General features: G+C 47.5%; 2 protein-coding genes and 1 pseudogene across 2 annotated transcripts; 1 reads left to right on the top strand and 2 right to left on the bottom strand.

The window, feature by feature from the left end:
- Positions 1–5139: 5139 nt before the first annotated feature.
- LOC141042513 (uncharacterized) lies at positions 5140–9480 on the bottom strand. The gene is made up of 3 exons (XM_073511074.1): positions 6705–9480; positions 5819–6615; positions 5140–5739 (listed from the first exon to the last, which is right to left on the bottom strand). Exon 1 carries the CDS (start codon positions 9397–9399, stop codon positions 6733–6735), a length of 2667 nt encoding a protein of 888 aa, XP_073367175.1. The 5' UTR covers positions 9400–9480; the 3' UTR covers positions 5140–5739; positions 5819–6615; positions 6705–6732.
- A 1473-nt stretch (positions 9481–10953) lies between these two features.
- Positions 10954–12593, top strand: LOC109769873 (transcription factor bHLH35-like; annotated as a pseudogene).
- A 6113-nt stretch (positions 12594–18706) lies between these two features.
- LOC109769868 (uncharacterized) lies at positions 18707–19830 on the bottom strand. Its single transcript, XM_020328573.1, has 2 exons — positions 19297–19830; positions 18707–19210 (listed from the first exon to the last, which is right to left on the bottom strand). The coding sequence occupies exons 1-2, from the start codon at positions 19828–19830 to the stop codon at positions 18707–18709; spliced, it is 1038 nt and encodes a 345-aa protein (XP_020184162.1).
- Between the last annotated feature and the right edge of the window lie 209 nt (positions 19831–20039).

Raw genomic sequence — 20039 nt, 5'->3', positions numbered from 1 at the left:
GAGTTGCGGAGCTCGGCCCAATGCGTGAGGTAGTCGCGAGTTGATTCGCTGGGCCCTTGGACGCACAAGGAAAGCTGGCAGGGCTTGGGAGGCCGCTTGTATGTGCTGGTGAAATTGCGGATGAAGACTTCCGTGAAGTCTAGCCAGTTGTTGACGTTGTAGGGCTTGAGGCTATTCAACCAGGTGCGTGCCGTGCCTTGAAGCATGAGCGGGACGTACTTTACGGCAACGCGCCTGTTGTCGTTTGCTATGCGGACTGCGATGGAGTAATCGATCAACCAATCTTCCGGCTTCACGGAGCCGTTGTATTTTGGCGTGTCTCTTGGGAGTGAGAACCCTTTGGGGAAGGGCTCGTCGCGGATGCGGTGGCCAACGCAAGGCGGGCCGACATCATCTTCTTCTTCTAGCGCCAGGGATCGCGCTAGGCAGTCGATCCGGCGGCGGGCGTCATTCTCGCCGACTCCTTCGTGGTGGCCTAGTCGGTCGCCGAGAGTCGGATGCGTAACAGGAGGCGGGGTGGGATATCTCTCCCCACGAGGCGGAGGAGGAGGCGGATTGCCTCATCGTTACACAGCTCGGGGGCGGTCTTCTGCGTCGCGCTCGATGGTGAGCCGAGTCCGACTGCGGCTAGCAGCCGGCTCCTTGTCTTTTCTCGCGCGGGCGCTGCTTGCAGTCGGCGTCTGGGATGTCGCGCCGTGCTCTCGGCGTGGGGGAGGACTTTCAGCGTGGGCGCTGGCTTCATGCCGCTTTGCGGCCGCGTCGATCAGCTGCTGGATGTGTCTAGTCATGTAGGGGAGCTCGTCGGCCTCCAGCCCGTTCAGCTCGTCTACGGCCGCCTGAGCGGCACGCAGGTTCTCGAGTGGCGTGGTGTAGACTGGGCGGTCTGCTCCCAGCATGCTGGCGATGGCCGCGCCGCGCTTCTTGACGATGTCGGCTTGGCTCGGCCCACCAGGAGGCGGCGTACCAAAGGCGGCGCGGTCGACTTCGCGCTGGTGAGCCTCGGTGAGGCGTCTCATGGATGCTATCTTCTGGCCCTCCATGATGAGGGCGAGGCGGCGTGCCTCCAGTGTCTCGGCGTCGGCGTCGGCCGGGATGGGGGCGGACAGGTCGTGTAGCGCCGCTTGTAGGGCGTCGTGGGCGTTCTCGCCTGAGGCGGCGCCATGGCTGATGACCAGCACCTCAGTGACAGTGCTGCCGCCACTGTCGGCTCGAGGAAGAGGGTCGTCGATGATCACCACGTTGGTGGGGAAGGCGTCAAGCGATGTCGTGTCGGAGTCGACAAGCATCGAGTCGGTGGAGTCGACCGACTCCAAATCCACAGCAGGCTCGCTGGAGACGTGAAGCTGATCGAGGAGGCTGACGAGGCGGCTCTCGGGGCAGTCTGTGCCCGCGTCGGACGCAGGCTCGTCGGAGATGCGAGCCTCGCCAAGAAGATCGGCGAGGCAGCTCGCCGCGCAGGCGTCGTCGGCGCCTTGCAGCGCGTCGGGGCAAGCGCCATCAGGCGTGCCGGGCTGGCTACACTCGCTGGGAAGGAAATGGGTTCCCGTCCAGAACAGGTCTCCGGACGATGGTGCACCTGGCCCCATGGTGGGCGCCAAATGTCGGGTGGTAGGTGCGACATATGCCAACGGGTGGCTTATCATTGTGGGAGCCAGTAAGACATCGCCGGTGCCTGGAAACGGGATAAGGCGAAGACATGCACGCCGGCGAATCTTACCGAGGTTCGGGGCTCTCCGTGGAGATAACACCCCTAGTCCTGCTCTGCGGGGTCTCCGCATGATCACTAGATCAACACAAGTGGCTACAAGTGGCTCCTTGAGCTGTTCGGCTAGAGGAAGAAGAAGGGCAAGGCTAGCTCTCCTCTTCTCTCTATGTGGTGTCTAAAACTCTAAGAGATCAACCCTTTGCATGGGTGCCCTGGGGGTTTATATAGGCCTACCCCCCAGGGGTACAATGGTAATCCGGATGGATGCGGGTCCAGGCCGTCAGTGTCTGTATCCGCCGGCTTCTCCGCCGGCCGCTGGGGCCCGCTGACTGGTGGGTCCCGCCGGCTGCCGGCCTCTTGGCCGACAGGCCGGCCCCACCGTCTGGGGGTCTTGCCGGCGGCTGGTTACTGTAGCCTCGCCCCTGATGACGAGGGCTTTGCCGAGGTAAGCATGGCTACAGTGCCGCCGTCTGGCGGGCTCTCACTGTAGTCTTACCTCGTCTTGTCTCCTTAATGATGCACATACTTCGAGGGAGTGAGGTAGCGGCTATTAGGAGCCGGCTACACCCCAGGCCGACTGGGGGGGCTTGGCTGCCTTCGAGCGTCTCTCTGGCTGAAGGGGCCCGCCGCCCGAGGGCCGTACTGACAGCCTGTCGTGGGTGGCGTCATGGTCAACATGGCAACAGTGACGCGCCGGACGGGGGATGGCCGACCCGTACGGCGCACTGTGGCTATGCGTGCTCCGGGATTCGGGGGTGGCAGGCTTTACTGTAGCCACGCCCCGTCTCGTCACCGTTATGTGGGTGCAGTCCTTGAGGGTGCAATCTTGGCCGCTTGCCGGGAGCCGGCCCTCTTGTGGCCGGCATCGTGGAGTCGGTCTTCTTGTGGCCGGCTTCTTAGAGTCGGCCTTCTTGTGGCTCTCTTGGGAGGGTTTTAGGGTCGGGCCGCCTTCCAGTAGTCGGCCTGTGAGATAGCCGGCCAGGGAAAGGCGGCCCTGTGCTTTGGGTGCTTGAAGGCTCGATCGGCCCGATAATTTTTGGAGAGCCAGGGGGAGTCGGTTAGGCTACCCGTGGTCATTTACTCCGACACTACAACACCGGCTCACCTCGATCAATACATCAGGGGGCCTTTTATACCCGGCTGCACACACAGCATCCGGCCACCACACCGGCCACTAACTCCACGCACGCACGCACTAGTCTAGCTAACAAACTCACTAAGCCAGCTACATGCACAGGGTCCATATCCATGATGCATGCATGCACTAACCAACTAACCTGCTAACTATGCGGGCTAGCTAACGAACCAACGCACCAGCCCTCCACTCTCGCCGCTAATTTTTTTAAATAATACATTTTTTTAAATTACAGAAATAATACGCAAAAAATAGATTTTTCAAAAATAATACACCATCGGCCTACTGCAGGCCGACTGAGCCCAGTCGGCCCACAGCAGGCCGACTGGTGGCCCATCAGTTTGCTGTTGGCCGATTGGGCTGTCGGCCACCAGATTCAAGCCCAGTCGGCCTGCAGTTGGCCGACAGGGTCCAGTCGGCCTGCAGTACACCGATAGGCCTGCAGTGGGCTGACTATGCTCAGTTGGCCTGCTGTGGGCCGACTGGTGCATGCCTATTTTTAATAATACATGATGATATTTTTTAAAAGTATATATTTTAACACGTTATGAATACATGGTAACATTTCTTCAAATACATTTTTAATGGAAATACCATTTTTTTAAACCACACAAAATTTTTTTAAATGCTTTTCTGAAATTTTCACAAACTTTTTTTAGAAACACGCGAATATTTTCTTAAAATTTCATGATCCATCTAAACATTTGTTAACCCACGTGATATGTGAGTATATTGATTGTAATATTATCTTATATTATGGGATGAAGGGAGTACCATTTTTTACAATGTCATGGATATTTTTTGGAAACACGAGAATATTTCCAGGAAAGGTGACGTACATTCATTTAGTGGCACGAACCATTTCTTTTCATATTTTCCAAAAAAATTGCATGCATTTTTTGAAAGGCGGGAACCTTTTTCCGTTGTGATGAACATTTTTTTTGGAAGTTATCGACATTTCCAAACTGCGCTTTTCCCGCCATGCATTTCCCGCCACCCATTTCCCGCCACCCATTTCCCGCCAACCCTTTCCCGCCACCCATTTCCCGCCAACCATTTCCCGCCAACCAATTTCCCGCCACCCGTTTCCCGCCACCCGTTTCCCTCCTCCCATTTCCCGCCAACCTTTCCCGCCATACCGTAGTCGTTCTTTCCCGCCATTTTCTCGTCTCTATCTATAAAACCCCCTTCAGACGGAGCTGGATAAGCATTGCAGTGTAGTGTAGTTGAGATGTCCCATTATCCTTTCGATCGTAGTTTTCACCCTGGGATGAGCAAGACTCTTCTGAGGCTAGTTACCGATTTCAGGATGGATAATAGGATAGTTCCATGGGACGAACTCACCGGTAGTGACACCATAATGAATGAGTTGGCTCACCAATTACGTAGGTCTGGGTGGCCTGAAAGGACCTATGAGGAGGTACGTAAAGAACTTCTTAGGTTGCATGACAGGTGGAAGAAGGTAGTGGTGCCGAAGAGTGAAACTTTCAGAAGGATTGCAGCAAATAATCCATGTTTATGGACTGAGGAGAGCGAGGACGAAGATGATATCTTCATGCCCGCTTCCGGGTTCTGCATCGTCGAAGGGCAAGAGTTCTTCATCATCGAAGGGCAAGGTTTCTGCATCGTCGAAGGGCAAGAGTTCTTCATCATCGAAGGGCAAGGTTTCTGCATCGTCGAAGGGCAAGAGTTCTTCATCGTCGAAGGGCAAGAGTTCTGCATCGATCGAGGATGACGATGATGACTTCATGTAGTTTTTATGCTGTATGTTGTGAGTTCAGTTATGTGCCATTTAATTTAGATGTAGTTCTATCTAGTTGTTTGTAATGTCTCGTTGTATGAATTATGTTCTATCTAAATATGATCTTGTAGAGTAGGCATATGTCTCGTACATAAGTACATAGTCATTTGTCTCATACATAGAATAGACATAAGTCTCACACAGAAATAGATGGTAATGTCTCTACTGATACATAGGAGCGGCAATGACGACGTCTGGCCTACCGGGGAGGCGGATCTCGAATGACAAATGCATCACATATAACTCGGTTTCCTGTAGCAATGCAACTGAACAACCCTTTTCCATTCCCATTCGCTCAGCATTTCCCGCCACCCGTTTCCCGCTCCGTCTGAAGGGGGTTTTATAGGTAGAGAGGAGAAAATGGCAGGAAAGAACGACTGCGGTATGGCGGGAAAGGGTTGGCGGGAAATGGGAGGAGGGAAACGGGTGGCGGGAAACGGGTGGCGGGAAACGGGGCGGGAAATGGGAGGAGGGAAATGGGTGGCGGGAAACGGGTGGCGAGAAAAAGTTGGCGCGAACATATGGCGGGAAAAAGTTGGCGCGAACATATGACGATGATGACTTCATGTAGTTTTTATGCTGTATGTTGTGAGTTCAGTTACGTACCATTTAATTTAGATGTAGTTCTATCTAATTGTTTGCAATGTCTCGTTGTATGAATATTATGTTCTATCTACATATGATCTTGTAGTTCCGATAACAGAGTACTAAAATAGAGTAGGCATATGTCTCGTACATAAGTACATAGTCATTTGTCTCATACATAGAATAGACATAAGTCTTACACAGAAATAGATGGTAATGTCTCTACTGATACAGATACATAGAAGCGTCAGTGACGACGTCTGGCCTGGTGGGGAGGCGGATCTGGAATCGGGGACCATCCCAACCTGTCGGGTGCCCTAATGTGACGAGGAGGAATCTCAGACTCTCCCTGGTCATGCTGTGTATCCTGTGTGGGGCCTGGTGGAGGAGTCGAAAACATGTTCATCCACTGGGTGTGCTGCGACATCTGAGCCTGTATGTTGTCCTCGGGATGTTGATCACTCCCCCACGTATCATGTGATGCCGACATAGACGCCTGATATCCATAGGCCCCTACGCGATGGAACGTTTCATCATGAAGAATGAGGTCGCGTCAATTAATATTGAAAACAATAAATATGAGGACACATACCTGCTGGGTGTGACGTCTGCTCTGGCTGAAACACGAAACTGGACGAGGGACCGTGCTGCTGTGGCTGTGGAGAAAACACGAAGCTCGACGAGGGACCGTGTTGCTGTGGCTGTGGAGAAAACACGAAGCTCGACGTGGGACCATAGTGCTGCGGGTGCCACGTAGAACTGCCAGGTTGGTCAGGACGGGGTGGCCTGGTTGTCGGCTGCTGTGCTAGGCGTGGACGTGGTTGATGTCGTTGCATGGAGTGACGCGGCTGCTCCTGCTCGTGCTGAACAACATCGGTTCTCCGGGTGCACGTGGTAGCCTCGTACACAGTCCGTATCTTATTCTGAATTCTTTCCAAGAAGGGTTGTACCACTGGACGATGATGAAGAAGAGGTCCAGACGATAGTGATCGTCCAAAGGTGGTCACGTCGTCGTACAGTTCGCATGTCAAGGTAGCCTGCAAATTTCCATGACGATTAATAATGTCTGTCTCTTGCACGTCAAAGTATGTGACAACATTACGTAAAGAAAAAATATCTTACCGCGTACTGCCTAGAGCCCGAAGTATCATAGCTCGGGTACATATCCGACGGAGTAGGATCCGGTAACTCCTCTGGGTGGGAGTACTCAACAATGCGTAACCGTGTTCCGGTCATGTAGCGCCCCGCAAATAGAGATTGAATTCATCGAGATCGAAATTGTGATTCTCGTGCCATAGATTTGTGTTTGCTGTCTCCCATTCTATAACATACGGCTCTAGTCTAACTAGCCAGTCAGCAGTTGTCCTGTTCATGCCCTTCCTTGTCGTCCTAAAATTGTGGTGTGTGTTCAACAATTACCTAAAGCTTCGAATGGAGTACTATGAAAGAAAATGCAACATTGAAAAACTGGTTAATACCTGTGGATGTGTGCTGGCACCGGGTTCTCTATAGGGGGAGGTAGCTCCAACTGCAGAAGACCAAATTTTGGATGCGCTGACACTGTCGTCTGCCTCTACTTGTACGCATATGCTCTGGGTTTGGAATGTAACGCCTTTCGGCGGGGTTGACGTTGTTGAAATTACCCATTGATCGAAAACCCATCAGCTCACCTGTCCAGGTATTGAGGACAGCCTCTTTCAGAAAATATGGAGACACAAACGATATTGCGTACATTCCAAGCTGCCCGCAAGCAGCAAGTACATGTGAGCAAGGTAGATGAAGCAATTTCGGTTTATTGCATGTGCACTCACACGTTGGCCAGGCTTCATTGCCAATTTTCACCTCATGCGTCCTCAACTCATTTGCACATCCGAATTTGTTGTTGGCTAAGCGGACCTCAAACCTTCTTTCTTGATTACCGATGGCGACTACAGTGTGTGACCTAGCTTCTTGCATTTTGTTGTCCATGTACTTCGTGACTCTTTCACAGTACCGTGTATTTGGGTTGTTCAAGATATGCTGCTCTGCTATTTGACGTCTGTCTCTGAAATACTTGACGGTGCCATAGAAAATACCCTCAACGATGGTTGTAAGTGGCAATGCATGGTTTCCTCTGAGGACAAAGTTGTATGTTTCCGCCAGGTTCGTTGTCATGACACCGTACCTTGCTCCATGTGTGTCATGTAGCAAAGACCACCTCTCCAGAGGCTCATGCTCTATCCACTGCTCGAAGGTTTTAATGGACCTCCCGAGCCTTCTCCTAGTACCAGGTGGGTCAAAGCCTGGCAGGTCACATAGCCCAACAGCCTCCTCCTCCACGGCCGCTGTTCCTGTTGCCAACTGTGCAGCTACTGCTTCAACATGTGCCCTAACCGCTGCATCTCTTGCAGCTTTCCTGTCCCTCACGTGTCTCTGCGTGCACACATTAAGTCTGTCGCGTATCAAATTGTACTTCCATAACTGGTTCTGCTTGCAGAGTTTTTTGAACAGATTCATCAGGTTCTTATTTCTAAACTGCGAGAAGAAATTAGCCCCGAGATGGCGCATGCACCAACGGCTCTGCAAGTCCTGCCATGGAACTTGTTCCTCAGGGCCTGGGTTTGTCAGTGTCCTTATCGCACTGAGTATACCTGCATGCCTGTCATGAAGGATGCACACATTGGGCTTCTCCTTCACAACTGATATTTTCAACTGCCTGAAGAACCATGTCCAACTTTCAATGTTCTCACTCTCCACAAAAGCAAATGCCAGTGGGACGACTTGATTTTGGCCGTCTTGACCTATGGCTGTCAGGATCTGACCCTTGTACTTGCCTGTGAGAAAAGTACCGTCAACACATACCACCGGTCGGCAATGCCTGAAAGCTTCGATGCATACACCAAAAGAGAAGAAGAGACGATGCAAAACCCTCACAGTTGGGAACTCTGGCATGAACATGTCTTGGATATCGATATAGGTGCCTGGATTCCGTTGCTGCAGGGTGTGCAGGAGGTGGACAACAGAGTCATATGCATCAAAATAAGAACCAAATCTCCTCTCAAGCGCTGCATGCTTAGCCCTCCAAGCCTTGCCATAAGAAATTCTGTACTTCAACCTGGCGAACACTTTTGTCTGCACTGCCTTCACTTCCATAGCTTTGCCTTGCACTATCTCATCGTAAAACAGTCGAGCAATAAGCGTGGATGAAAGGTTGGCATGATCTTGAGGGATGCAGGGAATAAGACAAGTGTGATTAACTAAGTCACTTATCACCCAATTTGTGCCATACTTAGGGAGAAAGCCGTGCACCCTTGCGGGACAATCTGCGTTCTTGCATACCATTGTGAGGAATTTCTGACTGGACACCTCAGCTTTGAAAACCCTTTGCGTGGACATTGCCCAATTAATTATTGCATCCTTCAGGGCTTGCTTGTTCGGATACATAGCACCCGTCGCAATATTGTTCTCGTGATATTGCCAGGCTGAATCATGTCCATCATTCACGGTCATTGCAGATGATAAGTCATGATTCCACCATGCAGGATTCGGGACCTCCTCTGCATTTTCTTCTTCATCTGACTCGTCGGAATCATCGGCATGACCCCTTTCAACATCGGTGTCTTCTTCTTCCATCTGGTTCTGCATGTGCCCATCTACCTCGTCAGCGTCCACCTCGCCATTGTAATCACCATCGGCATTTCCTCCTTCTACCTGACTACTCTGCCCTGGTTCATAACCATAAGCATTTCCTCCTTCTACCTGACTGCTCTGTCCTTGTTCGTAACCATAAGCATTTCCTCCTTCTACATGACTGCTCTGTCCTTCGTAGCCACCCTCCCCTTCATGTGCAGTGACCTCCTTCACGACGGGAAGCACTAAAGCAACAGGATTGCATCCCCTTCGTTCACAACCTTGTAACCACCGCACCCAATCGGAGTCTCCCTCTATTGGCCTCAAATAAAAGTAAATTTTTGAACTTGACCGTGTCCACAATGCATGAACACCGACGGTGTGTGTTTCAGTATCAAGACCTAAACTTGCCGCAATCCATTCTTTCAACTGACTAACAGACCATGTTTGTGGTGCGCTGATTGCCACCTCTATGTGAGTAAATTCACTCAGATCTGCTCCCAACTCATTTGTTTGGACAGTACCAGGACCATAGTAAAATCTCAACTTCACTACATCGGACATCTCGACTCACCTATTTTTTTTCAACATAGAAATACAATTATTAGACATGTCTATATATATATTACCAGGACCATAGTAAATAATATAATAAATAGGCCCATGTTTACTAATAATAAATAGGCCTCAAATAATAATAATAATAAAACCGACAAATATGATAATTCTGTTTATTTGAATTATATGGCCCATGTTGATGTATTTTTTATTTTAATCTATGTTAAAATAATTTAGAAAAAGGCATGCGTCTTATTTCTACGATCATGTAAAATTCTTCCTTGCAAAGAAGTTTTTTTGTTAAACTACAGCGTGGCCGTTTAAAAAAACAGTGTGGCATTGCTTGTTATGGGTTAAACTTTAGAAATACGCATAATAAAGGTTAGCGGGTAATCCGCTTCATATTGGCATCGGGTACGGACTGAAACGTTTTTTAACATGTAGTTCTACTTTTCCTATTTTTTGTTTGCTTGTTAAATTTTCATCACACTGACATGCTATGCACATGCCGACCCCAACTCTTCAAAAAAAACTTGTCTCTTCTTTCCAACTTTTTATTCATGTTTCCAACTTCTTATCACGCACCTGTGTACATGTCAAGTATTAAGCAACAACTTATTATCCCCACTAACAACTAATACAATTCACACACCTACAACTATATTACGAATATTTGCCGTAGCAACTACAAATATTTACGTATACTACCGGGGCAAATAACAATAATCACACACAAATTTATTTTCACATCGAACGAAGCGTGCGTGCGAACGAATAATATTTACGTATACTACCGGGGCAAATAACAATATTTCCGTATGCTACCGGGCCAAATAACAATAATCGCACACAAATATTTACGTATACTACCGCGGCAAATAACAATATTTACGTATACTACCGGAGCACCTACGAAAAATAAAATGTGGGCTGAAATATACCCTTGAAGCGTGCGTGCGAACGAAGAACGAAGAACCACGAACGACGAACGACGAACGACGAACGACCTCCACCACCACCACCTTCACCACCTCCACCCCCACCACCACCTCACCACCCCAACTGCCCCAACGACGAACACTGCCCCAACTTCACCACCACCACCTCCACCAAAATGCTCACCACGACCACCACGAGCTACCCCGTCAGTAGATCGACACCTCTTTTGGCTGCCCTAAATGAGTTGAACCCATTCACGGTGCCAAAATCGCGAAAATGTAGCTCATTTAGGTGTACAAATGTGTGCCATTTTTCTGTAGAGAGAGGGGGAGGAAGAACACAGCAGAAATGAGCCACGGGAGAAGAATAATGGAGGAAGGAGAGGATAAGGGCGGGCACGGGAGAAGAAATAATGCAGGAAGGAGAGGAAGGAGAGGATAAGGGCGGGCTGGCCAGCGCGCGTCAGGTCGGCAGCACCTTGTCGGCCACCAGGTGGCCGATCGGCGGGCGGCAGGCCGACAGGGGCGCACCACGCCGACAGGCCGCTGCCTCCCCCCTCGCGACGTGGCCCGACCAACCACAGGCCGCCGCGTGCCAGCCCGGCCTGCAGTCGGCCTCCTGATAGCCGATCGGCCTGCTGTGGGCCGACTGGGCTCAGTCGGCCTGCAGTGGGCCGACGGTGTATTATTCTTGTAAATTCTTTTTTCTGCGTATTATTTCTGTAATTTTAAAAAAAATGTATTATTTAAAAAAAATTAGCCTCTCGCCAACGGCCGCTGCCTTACGAGCCAGACCTGGAGCGCATGCCCGCGCGCGCACGCCAGTCATCGCCTGGAGGCGTGGTTTACTCCCAACAAAGGGAATAGACGGTGGATAGTGACAAGATCAAAGATATGCATCATCCAAAACTGGGGAATAATAAGGGGATAGACGATGGATCCAGATACACGCATACGGCTGCAGGGATGGGCGATAGCTTGGACTACTCGGTTTGCTTGGAAGCACAAGAGCGCCCTAGGTACGAACTTACCGGACAGAGGATGAAGAGGACTGAGGCTGAACCGACTGACCTGGACTGCAGCATGCACGGCGGCGGCAGCGGCAGCAGGGTGTCCGGCGGCTACAACGGTTACTGGAACTGGAGCTCCCCGGACACCGGATACTCGAGCTCCCCCGTGGTGTCGGCGGCGGTGTCGGCGAGCAAGAGCAACGTCGTCGTGACGAGGAGGCTACGCGGCCAGACGCTCAACGGCAAGCTCTACGCCCTCCGGAGCGTCGTCCCAAACATCACCAAGGTGCGTACGTAGCTGCCAACGAGCAAGCTCAATTCACTTGGCATGCATGTGAGATGTGCTAGTTGAATGAAACACCGACCATTCTTTCTGGCAGATGGATAAGGGGTCCATCCTCAGGGACGCCGTCGAGTACATCCAGCAGCTGCAGGAGCAGGAGCGCCGGATGCTCGCCGAGATATCCCTCCTTGAGTCGGCAGCGGAGGTACATGGCCATGCCCAGCTGCTTACTGCTACACTACAGCCCGTCCTTCCGAACGCCTGCGCCGGACACGCCATGCCGCCGATGAAGAAAACGAGGAGGCCCCTGCCATTCCTGTCGCCGGTGACCCCCGCCCCCGCATCCGCCACGGCCCACGGCCGCCGCATCTCCGCCGGTCGAGGCTGTCGAGGTAAACACACGCACCCACGTACTTTATCTATTTAATCATCAAGTAATAATTGCGAAAGATGACAAGCGACCGGCAGACGGGGGCCTGCCCTGATGTTGACGCCATGGCACGCGGACACCGACCACTTGGCTCGATCTTGTAGTACTTACTTTCGGTTCGTTACATGGACAGGTGAGGGTGACGGGCGCTGGCGATAAGCTGCTGGTGGTGAGCGTCGCGTGCCGCCACCGGAAGGACGCCATGGCCAAGGTGTGCCGTGTGCTCCAGAGCCTCCAGCTCGCCATCATCTCGGCTAACGTCACGGTTGCGTCCGGGACGGTGACGCACACCGCGCTCCTACAGGTAGTAATTGTGTCCTTCGCCAAAACTTGTGTTGTCAAACTTTCTAGAGTTCCATATGCCCGGAAAAAAAAAGAGTTTCATAAGAAAAGAAAAACTTCCTAGAAATTAAGCGCGCGTCAACAGATTTAAAACTGTCATGAAGAAGGGATTTTTAGTTTCAGTAGAATTTCATCAAAATTTCAGTCATTTTGGTAGAATACTAAAATGATTATCTTTTGGTCAAAATATTTCAGCCATTACAACACACCGTGCAATTTAAAATTATTTAAAAAAATATAAATACTTGGTCTGATTTTTGTCACATTCAAGTAGATATTTTGGTTCTTAATTTGGCCAAACCGAATTCATTTGAAGTTCGGTGATAATGGCTATGACTGAGATATTTCTGAAACGGAAATTCAGAACCAATCATAATTAGCCATATAAAGTTACTCTGTATTCTAGACTTTATATTATTCTCTTCCTATATATGGCCAGTTCTCTTTTGGGCGGCTTAAAAATTATGTTGCCTTTCCTCAGTTACAAAATAAGCCGTCCCCTAAGTTTGTTGAGACTTCTGAATTAGTTATCTCATAACTAATTTAGAAACCCCCAATGAATAAGACAGGTGGCTTACTAAAAAAGCTAAGGAGGAGGCGGCTTACTTTCTAGGCTGCCAAAAGAACTGGCCCCTAATATTATTAGTGTCTATTTATACATCCTAATGTAAAGTCCAGAAAGGTAATAGATATATGATCTCGAAGAATTTAAATATAATAAAACAATTGTCGAGTCAAAAGAACATGCAAAGTGGTAATTGTGTTGCTGGTTATAGTTGTATTGTTTTGTGATTACATAATTCTCATTTCTCAGAGACAGGAAATACATAAGAGCGAAATGAAGGAATTGATCGAGACTGCAATCGCCCATGTTGATGTCGCGGGAAGTACTCTGAGTAATATGAGTTACTGACCCATGGGAAGTTATGATATGCATGGTCGTATGTTCATCTTAGTTAGTTACACATGATCACGTGTACTCCAGGATAACCAGAACACTATAGTGTTTTGGGGAAAAAATGGAAAGAGACTAAATATTATTTAGCAGCCCCACTATGTTTGTCTCATGGTCAGTTAATAAGCAATAACCTCTTATAACACGTGATATCCATTGGATCACACAAAATAAATAGCTCGTGCTAGGAGTGTCTCAAAATGCCAATATGATGTACTATATTGTATCTAAACTATTGCATTTTTGGTCAAAAAGAATATGACTATTGGTTCTTCAAATTTGCTGGTCTATTCATAGGATACAACTTTCTCACCACGTCTTCTTATTTTCATGTCACTTTTTATGTAGGTTCCCGCTATAAATATTGATGGGTAGTGTTATAGGCTTGTGAATATACCAGTTAACTACCTCTAGTTTTTCACTTGAAATCTTACAACTTGCATTGTCTTTCTGTTGTGGGATACAACTTGCATTGTCAAACTTAATAGAATTTAAACTACCTATGGATTTAAAACTATCGAGGTTGGCTATATGTGAAGTTACTTTGTACTATTATATTTGGAAATTGTTCCCTTCGTAATATTATTAGTCTACTAACATCTTAATGTAAAGCTGAATATGTAATAGTTGTAGCATCTCGAACACTCCAAATAAAAATAATTAATTCTCAAGTAAAAGGAGCATTTGATATCATGTGGATTGCAATTTTTGCGTATTCCTGTAATCATTTATTAAGATAACTTAGCTTGTGTTGCGCATCTGGGAACTGGTTACTCAGAATAATATCTGCAACAATTTATGTGCTCATAAATTAGAGCATATGACCAATATAAATAGTATTGTGTATTGTTGCATGTTGCCCCCATGCGCCTCTTGCAAATCTGTTGGTGGGCCCTGGCGAGAGGGTTGAGGGGCGAGAGGAGGTCAAGACCTCGGTCTCCACGCAACCTGGAAGGCGCGGTGACGAGCATGAAAGGATGAATGGAAAATGGAGCCGCCACAACTAAAGACAGACGGCAACCTCCGGCGAACACTTTGCACAATGCAGTCCGCCTGGGCTGCCGGCCCATTGGAGCGAGCGCGGGTTACGTAACACCCAATTACTGAAGCAACATTTTTTTTTTGAAAAGCATGAACAATGTTTGGTAAAGTGACTATTTTTGGAACACGAACATTTTTAAAATTTGTGAACAAACTTTAAAACCTCGAATATTTTCTGAAAACATGAATACTTTTTGAATCTGTGAACAAGTTTTAGATGTCTGAAATTCTAGACAAAATTTTAAAACGCGTACATTTTTGAATTTGCTGAATATTTTTTGAAAACACAGATAATTTTTCAATATGCGAAAAATATGAAAATGATTTTAAAATTCCGAGAAAAATTTATGAAAAAGATTTTTTAAATTCTGGGCATTTTTTAGGATGCAACATTTTTTGAATATGTGATTTTTTTCTAAACGGAGATATTTTTTGGAATTTTGAACATTTAAAAAAATAAAAAAGGAAAAGAAAAGGAAAACCAGAAAAGAAAACAAACAGAAAAAAATAGTTTGCTCCAAGCATTTTTAGGAATATTTTTTCATTCCTGACCATTCTTTTCAATCGTAATTCAAAAATGGTGTAATGTTAAGTTCAACCGAAAAAAGCCGAAAACCATAAAGGAAAACAAAAGGTGCTCCTATGCAGCACTTCAAGCGCTGGCGAAGCCAACTGGCACCCACGCGCCCTCTCTGATGGGCTGGCCCGTTAGACGCGACATGGTCGCTCGTAGCACGCAGCAGCCCAGTCTTCCTGAGAGTAACTAATTCAGAGAGCAACTAGTTAACCAGGGCTCCTTCGGGAGCCTCGCAACGATCAGCGCCACTTGGCGCGCTCTCAGCCATTCGTCACGTGTCACGCTCTGGGCGCTCCCTCAGGATTTTATTTTATTTATCTTTCTGCACGCGTTTTCGGCTTTTTAAACGGTTTTTTTTTCGGGTTTTTTTTGACGTTTTGGTTTTTCACCGGTCTTCCTTACCTTTTCAAAAAAAATTGCGTGAAAAAACATGTTTTCTTTTTTTTTCTTTCGCGAGAGTCAAGGTTTTGTTTCCGCGAGAGGCATGGTTTTGCTTTCGCGAGAGTCACGGCCGTGCCTCTCGAAAATGAAAAAAAAAACGTGTTTTCTGTTTTTTTTTTCCGTGAGAGTCTAGGTTTTGCTTCCGCGAGAGGCACGGTGTGCCGTGCCTCTCGGAAACGAAAAAGAACGTGTTTTTTGTTTTTTTTTCTTTCGCGAGAGTCACGATTTTGATTCCGCGAGAGGCACGGTTGTGCTTTCGCGAGAGTCACGGCCGTGCCTTTCGGAAAGGAAAAAACATGTTTTCTGTTTTTTTCCTTTCGCGAGAGTCACGGTTTTGCTTCCGTAAAAGGCACGGTTGTGCTTTCACGGGAGTCATGGCCGTGCCTCCTCGAAAAAGGAAAAAAACGCGCTTTCTTTTTTTTTTCTTCCGCGAGAGACACGGTTGTGATTTCATGAGAGGCACGGGTGTGCCTCTTTCGGAAAGGGACAAAAATCCGTGCTCCCGGTTCGATTTTTTTGTACGGTTTTTTTGTCCGGTTTTTTCGTGAAAAAAAGTTCGTCAAAACCTATCAACATGGGATCTACTCCCTCCGTTCCTAAATATTTGTCTTTTTAAAGATTCCAACAAGTGACTACATACGGAGCAAAATGAGTGAACCTACACTCTAAAATATGTCTACATACATCCGTATGTGGTAGTCCATTTGAAATCTCTAAAAAGACAAATATTTAGAAACGGAGGGAGTAGTTCTGAAGATCTCGGCGCGAGGAATCTAACGGTGAAAGCGGTTCGAGATTTGGACGCATGGTTTGAGAGATGAAACGTTTTGAATAAACGGATCTATGAAAAAAGAAAAAACTCACCGGTTACAACAAGTGACGCGCTATATGTGCGCCACTTGTCGCAACCAGGGGTGTTGGAGTGATCTTTGCAACGAGTACTTCTTAACTAGTGATTTCGACTAATTCAGAAGTGCTTGTTCGGGGGGACCTCGTAACTGCCGCAGAATGCGGCAGATTGGCAGGGTCTCGCACAGGGTTGTCTTTGTCTGGGCCAGCCCACACAGAAGTAGCCGGTGGTGGAAAATACAACGCAAAAAAAAAAAAACTCGCCCAAGATTCGAACTCGCTGGGCCAGCCCACACAGAAGTAGCCGGTGGTGGAAAATACAACGCAAAAAAAAAACTCGCCCAAGATTCGAACTCGCGACCGGCCGCTTGTAGAGAAGAAACATAACCACTGGAGCTGGTCACCGCTTCTGTCAAGACGCCAAGTCTCTTAGCACGACAAAAACTGACATATAAAAAAAATTCATTTTCTCGAACATTTAAATAAAACTCTGAATACTTTCAAAAGAAATTCTGAACAATTTTCGAAACACACGAATAAGTATTGAAAAAATTGCCCAATTTCTGGATTGGTAACCAAATTTCAAAATAGAAAGAATATGTGAATTTGTGAACAAATTTTGAAAATCAGGAACATTTTTTCAATTCCAATTTTTTTTACAAAGATGAACAATTTTTGAATTTGCAAACAAATTTAAAAAGAAGAACCTTTTCGGATTTATGACAAATGTCCGAAAATGAACAATTTTAAAACAACATTTTGGACAAAAAGGACACATTTTTTGCATCTGTAAACAAAAATTGAAAATCTGAACAAAATTTATAAAAAGCGAACATTATGATCATTATTGGAATTTATGAACAAAAATTGAAAAGCGGAATATTTTTTGAAGTTATGAACATATTTTGAAAGGCGAACATTTTTTTAAATTTCAGAACATATTTCGAAACAGGAACATTTTCCAAATTTATGAACATTTTTACAAAATATGCGAACAATTTGTAAAAATCATGATTTTGGAACTTCTGAACAAAATTAAAAAAAACAGGAACAATTTTTGAACTTTAGAGCATTTTTTGAAATTTCGAACAAATTTTAGAATTCTGGAAAATAAAAATAGAAAGAAGAAACGAATAGAAAAATAATTACAGAACAAATAAAAAAGGAAAAAAGGAAAGAGAAATAAAAAAAGAAATAAATGAAACAAAAAAACGAAAAAGAAATTAAAGAAAAAAAGAAATGGAAAAGGAAAAAACCACAAACAATAAACGGAAAAGCACAAAAAACCAGTACAGGAACCTTCTAGAAGCTTCCCAAAATCGATCAGGAAACTTCTAGGAGGTTCCCAAAACCGGAAACAGTAGCGCGTGAGTAATCTCGTAATTGGGCCGGCCCACCATGTAAGCGACTCGCTCGCTCTATGCGAACCAGCGACAGTTTGCCGCAGAGAGCGGCAAATAGGAATTTCCTTGTTCGGGAGCCTCCTCAAGGGTCACTTGGGGCGTGTTTGGTTCAAGTTTTGAACAGTTCGTGCATCGCATACACTTCTCAATCCAGTCTGGTTGAGCAAAAACAGGTCCTAATGCGCCATCTGCAAGTTGTTTGGTTGCCTGCATCTAGTGTCCCTGCATTAGGTAATACGCAAGTGCACTTTGTTTGGTTGCCTGCATTGGCCCAAGCAGCACATGAACACGGCGTTTGGTTGCATACGACGTACATGGTGTGCTTACCTTGTACCCTAGTTGGTGAGCTTACCCAGAATGATCACACCTAGCACACCAACGCCACAACATAGCAATGGCGATGAACTGGATGAAGATGATGAAGTTCTTCAGCTTCAGCCCAAACTGACGATCCACCTTAGCGCCTTCCGCTTTGACACCTCCAACCTTGCCACTATCAACACTGTTGGCTCCGTGCTTTCGCACCCAGTCGGAGTAAGCTTGTTCTACTGCCTGCCTAGTGTTGAACCCTCTATGGCTGCTGTTGCTATACGATGCCACTTGTGCACTGACTTCTTTCCATGAACTGTAAACCCCTGGAGCCTTACCGATGAACACGGCATACCACTTGCTCTAGCAATGCACAAGAGCAAGAGTTGAAGTAGCAAATCAATGGAGCACACAAGTAGCAATCAAAGCAACACACAGACAACAATGGAGCAGAAGAGAAGAAGTAAAGCATGCATGATCATACGTCATAGCAAGTTCCACCTAGCACTACCTTGGTGTTAACCTACCACCACATACAAAAGAGGGTGTCGTCCTACCACCGCAAGTTCACCATCAGCGTGAGGGGTTAGTATATACCACCTCACCAAAATATACAGGCCATCAAATAGTTTTTCAGCCCTAGCTACACAAAATGTACGTCGTCATCGTCATCGTCATCGTCGTCGCCACCGTCATCGCCGTCGGGGATCATGCACTCTCGCAGGCAGCACTACTCTAGTAGTAGTGCTTGCCAAGCCAGCTCCTGAGCCACAGCACCCTGTGAGCGTCTGCCATGGCAACGAACCCAATACCCTGGGCCTTGTTGTCAAGCAGGCGGCTGAGAGCTGCCATGAGAGCCTCGTCGCTGAAGCCACTCTGGGTCATGACAGCACCATACAGGTCAGGGTGGACATCGAGGGGCTTGCACTCCCTGATGGTTGTTGCCACCTCCTTCACCGCATCAGTCATGCTGCAAAAGACATTGATCTCCTCCTCCATCAGGCCTCCTCTCTTCCTCTTCCTATCATGGACGGGGTCAAATGGCTTGTCGAAGGGCTTGTCAGGGCCATCAAGGACCTCGGCGTCCGGGGTCCCAGGGAAGTCTGGCATGGGAGAACCAAGAGTCTCCCCTGAGCCCATGGCATGCTTCCCAGTTGCCAGCCCGAAGGAGAAGATGTGCTGCATCTGGCTGTAGTTATGTATGGGTGTGTTGAGGAACTCAGCATCCCTTGGGTTGTCCTAAGAATGAAACACAAGTGTTGTTAGTTGCGATTAGGAGTAGGCAATGGTGGACAGTATGAAAAGAAAGAGGGATGTGAGCTAACCGCGACATGGCCGGCGTAGTGCTCTGCCTCTAGAACTATGGAGCAAGTGTTCTCATCCCATGAGGCACCGCTAAGGTCTCTCAGCTTGGACACTTGGATCCATCGACCTCTCCACTTCCTCAGGTGGTTGTACACCTGGGTGGCAGACACCTCCTGCCCACAGAACTCAAACACCTGATTCATAACGGTGTTCAAGTGCACCTCCTTGAAGCCCTTGTCAGTCCTAACTCCACTAGAGATGAGCTCACACATCTTGTTCAACACGAACGTGGACATGAACGGCTGCCACTTCATGTTGTTCGACCTACCATCCTTCTTTGCCTTTGTTGTTGCTACCTTGAGTGCAGCAGCGGCAGCAGCAGCAGCAGGAGTTGGCTCAACGAGCACTACTGGCACATAGAGGGAATCAGACGCGAACACCTCTGAATCAGGTGCCATCTCGGACATAGGCTGAGAGTCATCAACAAACGATGGAGCAAACTGGCTGTCGGACAGGACAAGGGCCTGACTAAGATCTTGCGTCTGCGTGGTCATGTCCTACAATCGTAGCACGCATTGACAATAAGCATATATAGCACACAACATACCGGACAATCCATAAAAGCGGTAGCATACATGTACATGGTTCATCACTATCATAGCAAGCACATGCTTCATCACTATCATACTAAGCACATGGTTCATCGCTAGCTATCATACTAAGCATACCGGACAATCTATGAGCACGAACATACATCTACAAC

Source organism: Aegilops tauschii, chromosome 3, assembly GCF_002575655.3.
Source record: "Aegilops tauschii subsp. strangulata cultivar AL8/78 chromosome 3, Aet v6.0, whole genome shotgun sequence".
Classification (NCBI taxonomy): domain Eukaryota; kingdom Viridiplantae; phylum Streptophyta; class Magnoliopsida; order Poales; family Poaceae; genus Aegilops; species Aegilops tauschii.
This window is presented reverse-complemented; position numbering and strand designations above follow the sequence as displayed.

Excerpts from the sequence above, each read along its gene's own strand:
- LOC109769868 (XM_020328573.1), bottom strand. The coding sequence starts at position 19,830 with ATGACCACGCAGACGCAAGATCTTAGTCAGGCCCTTGTCCTGTCCGAC. Across the intron at positions 19,211-19,296 it reads ACTACGCCGGCCATGTCGCG|GACAACCCAAGGGATGCTGA; the intron begins GTTAGCTCACAT and ends TTTCATTCTTAG.
- LOC141042513 (XM_073511074.1), bottom strand. The coding sequence starts at position 9,399 with ATGTCCGATGTAGTGAAGTTGAGATTTTACTATGGTCCTGGTACTGTC.